The following is a 7,891-nucleotide window of genomic DNA, read 5'->3' as shown; positions in this document are numbered from 1 at the left end:
TGCAGGTAGAACCACACAACCCAGATCAAAAAGATCATCTCATATCCTTATCTTCTCTTCCTATTTCCACCCTGCCCAGCTTCTGCTCTCTGCGAATATAAATCAAAAGGGTAATTAACAACTTCCTCAGCAGGAATAGAAGTTACCTTAGATAAGATACCTGTGCAATCACTCTGGGATATCAACATAGCAAAATATATCCTCTGCACCTGTCAATGAATGGCTACTTCAGAGCATTTGAGCTTTATCAGAAACCTGTACTTCAATTATGACCTCTGCGTCAATGAAGAAAGCACAGATGTGTGCAGTCACATCTCTGCACGTGAAAATGTGACCCAAGCACTCCGAATCAAGAATAAAAAGCAATGAGCAGAACAACACTGTCCTGCTCCTCCAGAGAGGAAATGGAGGGGCAGGCACTGAACTCTTCTCTCTGGTGACCAGTGATAGGACTCAAAGGAATGGCCTGAAGTTGTGTCAGGGGAGGTTTAGGCTGGATATAAGGAAAAGGTTTTTCACCCAGAGAGTGGTTAGACACTGCAGTTGGCTTCCCAGGGAAGGGGTTACAGCAGAAGTCCTGTTAGGAGGTGACATGAGGATATGCAGATTGGTAGGAATGACATCAGATACCTGAATACATGAATTTACTTTAGTAAGGGAAGTTTGAAGCACTGAATTAAAAGGAAAAAAAAGTTTAGGAAACACGTTCAGAGACAGTGCAGTCAAACTTCCGAGCCATAGACTTTTGGCTCAGAAAAAGTTCCTACTTAGGAACTTTTTTCCCACAGCTTGGGAAAAAATTCCTACTTAGGTCCAGTTTTGAATTGATCTTTTGAAGATGTTGGGCTCGTTAATGAATTATTAATGCTGTAGCTCATCACCACCCAAATCTATTTAAAGCTTAAGCTGGAGCAAGAGCAAGTGACCCCTCTGCTACCTCCTTACTGTTTTTCCTCCAGCAGGTACCAGGGTTATTAACAAGACTTGTGTTTTCTGACCTGTATTGTTAAGACTGCAGGAGATGTCCTGCTGTCACCAAAAAAACCCAGACAAAACCAAACCTGAAACCAAACAGACAAATAGATCATGAAAGATGTTCCAGCATCTTGACAGCCCAAATGGATGATTTGGAGGCAATTATTAACTAAAACATCAGCTTTTTGTCCAAGACTGAATGTCCCAAGAATTGTCTCAAAATGAAAATTTATTGTTGCAACTCAGTATGGATTAGGCAACTCAAACATACAGATATGGGAACCTGCTACCAGACCAAGGGAGAGTGAGCCACAGAGAGCAAAGCATTCAGGTGGACTAACCACAAGATCTGCAGGTGACAGAACACACTACAGGCCGTAGTATACAATTATCTGTGGTTGGCACTGGAAGCACCGGTCAGCAGCTCAGGTTCATCCTCAGCAGAGGATGAACCTTTTACCATTCCAGTCTCCACCAAGGCATTCATGATGCTCTTTTTCTCTCCACCTTGCAGCACATGGCCTAGTCTCCCCAGCCCTCCTCAGAGGCAAATGGGAAGAGGCAGAAGGATGTTTCATGTGCTCTCTCCTCCCTCCTTAGATCTGACTTAGATCCTCCACTCATGGAGCTCTGTGCTATTCCTCAAGGCACAGACATGAAGGACATACCAAGGTGAGCCAGGCTTCTTCAAGTTATTTAAGTTTTCCTCAGATTCATCTCAGAGCATTCAAGCAACGAAGTGTGCAATTAACTGGAAAGGAAAAGTGGGTTTTAATGGCTTCACTAGTAAAAAGAGCCACTTTACTGGACAGCAGTACTAATGTCTCCATAGTTATACCTATAAATACAGTAGTGTACTGAGTTTGCTTGGCAAGGGTTTGGTAGCAGAGTGGCTACATTGGTGGCCTCTGTGAGAAGCTGCCAGAAGCTTGCCCTGTGTCCAACAGAGCCAACGTCAGCCAGCTCCAGCATAGACCCACTGCTGGCCAAGGCCAAGCCCATAGGCAATGGTGGTAGTGCCTCTGGATTTTGGATTTAAGAAGGGAAAAAAAACCCATACAACAGCAGCTGCAGAGAGGAGAGTATGTGAGAGGAACAGCTCTGCAAGTACTCAGGTCAGTGCAGGAGAGAGAGGAAGTGGTCTGTGAGAGACTGAATTTTTAAAGGTTAACGAGCAGCGCGTGCTTTGCTGACAATGTGCAAGGTAAAAGCCCAGGTGCAGAGGGGGTGCATGCACACCATCACCAGAAGATAACTATGACAAATGAACTTCTGTTTAGCAAAACATTGTTTTTTGAGCAAGATAAGGGAGAAGGCTGGTAAGAAGCAGATCCTGTGGAGCTGGGATAATGCTTTTTATCAAGCTAATGTCCTTCCTTACACAGCTGGCTCAGGTGTAAAATCCTTCCACCCACACACCACCCGCTCTCACCACCTCTCACCTCACCTTCCCCCCAGAAGGTATTGGGATATTCAAATTAACATGTAGGCCTGAAGGTGTTTATCCCTTCTGATGGGGCATAACTGGCCTGAGAGGCAGCTGTCATGTCTTAGAAGGTGTCATAAACCATCAATGACTAATTTCTGGGGCCTTGCACCAGAGACCGCACATCATCCACCGTGTTACATCAGACAGTGTAAAACCCACCCCCACCTCCAGGGGAGGTACCTGGGTGTTCCCACCTGAACCCAAACATATCTTAACCCACGGAACTTTATGTTGTACAGAGTCCCCCAACCCCGACGGATCAAGACCGTGACCTGTCACCTTGACCAACATCTAAACTGCATCAAGCCCCATTACTGGATCAACAGCTGGTTGTATCTTCCCTCTCCCCTATCTACTCTTACCTATTTTCATAAGTAGTATCTTTATACTTTTATACTGTTTCATTTCTATATATAGTAACCAAAACAGCTAAATAGCCCCTTTCCATTGCAACCAAATTGTTCTAAAATAAACCATATATATTCATACATATATATATATTTATAAACAACATTCAGTGTTGTTCTATTCTAAGCCACCCCAAGGGATCTATTAACAAGATCTATTAACAAGAACCTTGGTTACCCCACGTTCAGGGATGGGTCCTGACAATGCCAGACCAGGTTCCCCAGCACCCCTGGCACAGACCATGGTGAAGCAGCTGTCCCCCTGCAGCCCATGGAGGTCCACAGTGGAGCAGAGATCCACCTGCAGCCTGTGGAGCACCCCATGCTGGAGCAGGGGTATGTCCAAAGGTGGCTGTGACACTGTAGGAAGCCCACACTGGAGCAGGCTCCTGGCTGGACCTGTACCCCCGTGAAGAAGAGTCCATGCTGGAGCAGGTCTGCTAACAGCACTTGTGACCCCATGGCAGACCCACACTGGAGCAGCCTGTTCCTGAGGGACTCCACCCCCTGGAAGGGACCCACAATGGAGCCATCTGTTTCTGAAGGACTGCACCCTGTGGAAGGGCCCCTATGCTGGAGCAGAGGAATGGTGAGGAACCCTCTTCCTGAAAAAGATGGAGCAGTGTAGTCAGCATGTGATGAACTGACTGCAGTTCCCATTCCTTGTCCATGTGCTGCTGGTGGGGGGGAGGGAGAGAAAAATCAAAAACTGAGCCTGGGAAGAAGGGAGAGTGGAATCAACATTTGGTTTTATTTCTCATTTTATTTCTCATTATCATATGATATGACTGGTAATAAACTAATTTACCCAAGTCAGGTCTGTAATGGTAAGTAGGTAACTAGATCTCTCCCTGCCCTTATCTCAACCCACAAACTTTTTCCTTGTATTTTCTCTTCCCTGTCCAGCTGAGGAGGGAAGTGATGGAGCAGCTTTGGCGGGCACCTGGCATCCAGCCAGGACCCACATGTAACACAACAGACAGAACTTCCTGCAGAAAAGACGAACATGACTGAACTCCATTATCACCTTTTTATTGGTAAAAGGAAAGATCTTGACAATGGGAAAAAAAGATGTTTCACATGGAGAACAGGAAGTAGCTTCTACTGGTCTTTCAATTCTTTCAGTCTTCTGATGGCAGATTTGACTGTCACTGCAGAGGTGGTACTGGAGGAAGAAACAGAGTCATTTGCATGTGGCAGCAGAACAACTGTGCTAGCATTATCTTTTTTTTTAAGAAAGCACAACTTATTTCGAATAGTTATCGTCTGATTGCACTGTCAACAGGAGTCTAATTCCACTTCTATTTTCATGACAACAAAGCGTAGGCCTTGGCCTACAGAAGCACATGCAGCTTCACAGGCTACATCTTAACCCAAATTACCCAGTCATGCACCCACCACATGCACATGGTGTGGGCTCAGCTCCCTCACCACTGTTACATGTGGAGCAACAGTGTCGTCTCTGGGGGAAGGAGAGTAAAGAAAAGGAGTAAGCAAGAGCACCTGCACAATAAGGGCTGTCATGATTCAGTGCTTTTACAACAAAAGGAAAACATGGAAATAATTTTTTTGGGAGTAAATCTGGTTTTGCCTATTGCAAAAAATAGCGATCAAATACAATTTGATCCACTGCAATCAAATTTTAACAAAGCAGGCAACACCTCCCATGTCACTAACTCAACACAGATCTACTTAATGGTTAGTAGATTAAAATAAAAAAAAAGATAAAAAATCAAAAGCTGTATTATGCCTCAGCTACACAAGAATAAATGCTGATAGGAGCTTCTTAATTTCCTTACTTGTAAGTCCAGGCACCACCAGCAACTGTCTTCATGCAGGATCCGCAGTGCCAGATACCCACAGCCTTCCTCTTCATTTTGGTCTGCAATAAAAGGGGGAGAAAAAAAAATCACTCTCCATCAGCTGAAAAAGCCAAACAACCAACTTCAGGCGAGGACTTCAGCATCACACCACAGCATTCCTATAAGCCTAGTTAAGACAGGCAAGGATCAGGGAATCTTTTTACTCTGATTCTGCAGAACAGGGGAAGTCCACCTGAAACACTTTTTCATTCAGATATAAAGTGTGTCTCTTCTAAACACATCATCAAAATTCAGCTCTTTCTGAAGGAGATACCTTGGTCATAGTAACTGATACTCTGACCTGGATTTGGTGACTAATGTGACACCACTGTTCCCAGTAATCCCTGGACAACCCAAGATTGTTGTAAACCAGATACCCTTCAAACAGCATCTAAAGAGTGAGTGGTGGGTCTTGAACTCCTCTCTCCTGGGCAAGTATCCCTCACCTTGCAAAGGTGTCAACAGGTTTGCCTAGACCTATGCCTGATAGAGGCAGCTCTGCAAAGGGGGTTATCAACATTATCACTTCACATGACAAAGATACCAAGTTAAAAAAAAAACAACACAGAAAAACAATAACAAACCAACACCCCCCAAAAAAACTCTGATGAAAATACTTTTAAATTCCCAGCCACTTACAGATACCTACTCTACAGATAACAATAAAAAAATATCTGGGCAAAGCACAAGCTGATGGGCCTCTTAAACTGTTGAAAACCAGATTTAACAGTGAATTTTGATTATGTACATGAGCAGGTAAGATTACTGCTTATCAAAAATTCTTCCCCCTCCACAGTTATATGGCACACAAAAGTATGCAACTGCCATCAAGAGTTTTAAGTGGGAAAAAGCAAGCTCTCTTCCTCCTCCAGGTATGCTGCAAAGCTACTGAAGGAAAATAAAGGCTCAAATTATGTGTTAATTATCAAGATAACAAGTGTGACACTTAAATTCTGTCAGATCTATTTTATTAGAGATGTAATGGCAACGCTGCTCAATCTTTTGCATAATGAAACATAATTTATGTTTGTTTTCATTTAACTACCACTAAACTCGCATGTGAAATGTATATTATTGTCTTTTTCATGGATTCTGACAGTAGGCCAAAGCTCACTATACCCTAATCACTGTCTCAAAACTAGTCATGTTATCCCTTTTGTACAAAAATTCCTGAAGCATCAAATTGCCTTTCTAGTACCAGAAACAATTTGATTCTTAAAGATTTCTTCGAGGTAAGGAGATCTCTCACCTTGCCACAGAAGGAGCAGGTATACTTGGCATGCTGGCTAATTTCAATCTTCTTCACCATTTTCCTAAGGGATGCACCATAACGGGTCCCATATTTACCCACAATCCCGACCTTCTTGGTGCGCTTGGCCTGTTGGGAGGCAAACCACAGTAAGCTTCAACTTTACAGAGACTGCCATCTCCTCAGCTGCTTCCTTCTCCTGTCACAGCAGTGACCTCGACTGGGGCTGCTGCCTCCCGCCCCCACTGTAAAAAGTGACTGTTCACAGAATGGGTCAGGTTGGAAGGGGCCACAGTGGATCATCTGGTCCAACCTCCCTGCTCAAGCAGGGTCATCCCAGAGCACATGGCACAGGACTGTGTCCAGATCGTTCTTGTGTATCTCCAGTGAGGGAGACTCCACGCCCTGTACTGGGCAACCTGTTCCAGCGCTCACTCACTCGCAAGGAAGTTTTTCCACGCATTCAGGTGGAACTTCCTGCGCATCAGTTTCTGCCTGTTGTCTCCTGTCTATTGCTCGGCACCACCGATTAGAGCCTGGCTCCATCCTCTTGGCACCGCCCCTTTAGATATTCATACACATTAATGAGAATCCCTCCCAGCCGTCTCTCCTCGAGGCTGAACAGGCCTAACTCCCCTCAGCCTGTCCCCGTAAGGGAAATATTCCAGTCCCCCAATCACTCTCTCTGCCCTCCACTGGAGCAGCAGTTAGGAAATGACGCCAGGTTGCCGCAGCCTCAGCCTCCCTCACAGCTTCTGCCGGCGCCCTTCGGGCGGCAGTGCAGCCGCCAGGCCCAAGCACAGCCCGGCTCTCTCAGGAGCGCTGTGCCGCCCGATTCGCCCCCGCGGCCCCTCACGGTGCAGCCGCTGCGAGCCCGGGGCCGGCTTGTCCCCGCCGCCTCCCCGGTGGCCCTTCCCCGCTCCCGGGCCGCCTCCCCGCGACCGCCCAAGCGCAGCGCGCCGCTGTGGCAGCCCAGCGCGGGGCCGGGGCCCGTTGGGGGACGTGGCGCAGAGCCGGGCCCGGCCCCGCGGGCTCAGCGCGGCCGCCCCGGGGCGGATGGCGAGGGATGAGGGCGGACGCGGCCCGGCCACACTCACCATCTTGCGCCGGCGCCGACGGGGAGAAGGATCCCCGTGCGCAGGTCCGGGCGGAAGTGACGCGCAGGGCCGGGCGGAAGTGACCCGCAGGTCCGGGCCGGGGTGGGTCCCGCTGTCCCCCTTGGAGACACCCCCTGCACGGGAGGTCCCCTGAACAAGAGGGGCGAGCGCTCCCTGGAACAGATTTCTGGAGAGGTGGTGGAGTCTTCCTCACTGGCCCTACACAAGAACCGTCTGGACGCAGTCCTGTGCCCTGTGCTCTGGGATGACCCTGCTTGAGCAGTGAGGTCGGACCAGATGATGCCCCGTGGTCCGTTCTGTGACACTGTGGAACCCAATGTGAGAGCCAAGCGGTATATGAGCCATGAGCCCCAGCACTGCCGGAGGGAGATGGAGCGCGGGGGCTCAGAGTCCTGGGCTTCCACCCAGGGAGGTCCCACCAGGATAGGAGATACATTCACTGACTTCGTTTTTAAAGAGAAAGTAGTAGATAGATGTCAGAATAAAAACAGGAACAGAAAACCTGACTGGAACTGCAGAAAGATGATGATGATGATTTATCAGTGAGGACAAATTCTCATCTTGGAACATACTAGCCCTAAACCAAGAGGTTTCAAGCTAACCTGACCTGATGGAACCAAGGCAACTTCCTAATTTCCTCAGGGTTATCTCCTGTTGAGACAACCAGCCCTGAAAGCCTTTGTGTGTCAATGCAGAGGTGGCTCTCAGCACCCAGACAGTACCCCTAGGTGTTTGGGGAACTGGAGGCATCTCCACCACCAGCACCAAAATGTGGTGTCAGCAAAATGTAC

General features: G+C 47.6%; 1 protein-coding gene across 1 annotated transcript; it reads right to left on the bottom strand.

Annotated features, from left to right (window-relative positions):
* Positions 1-3,882: 3,882 nt before the first annotated feature.
* Positions 3,883-7,147, bottom strand: RPL37A (ribosomal protein L37a). Its single transcript, XM_051786984.1, has 4 exons — positions 7,080-7,147; positions 5,983-6,111; positions 4,671-4,753; positions 3,883-4,036 (listed from the first exon to the last, which is right to left on the bottom strand). Exons 1-4 carry the CDS (start codon positions 7,080-7,082, stop codon positions 3,973-3,975), a joined length of 279 nt encoding a protein of 92 aa, XP_051642944.1. The 5' UTR covers positions 7,083-7,147; the 3' UTR covers positions 3,883-3,972.
* Between the last annotated feature and the right edge of the window lie 744 nt (positions 7,148-7,891).

This window comes from Manacus candei, unplaced genomic scaffold (genome assembly GCF_025592945.1).
Source record: "Manacus candei isolate 608988 ecotype Guabito, Panama unplaced genomic scaffold, ASM2559294v1 h1tg000023l, whole genome shotgun sequence".
NCBI lineage: Eukaryota > Metazoa > Chordata > Aves > Passeriformes > Pipridae > Manacus > Manacus candei.
This window is presented reverse-complemented; position numbering and strand designations above follow the sequence as displayed.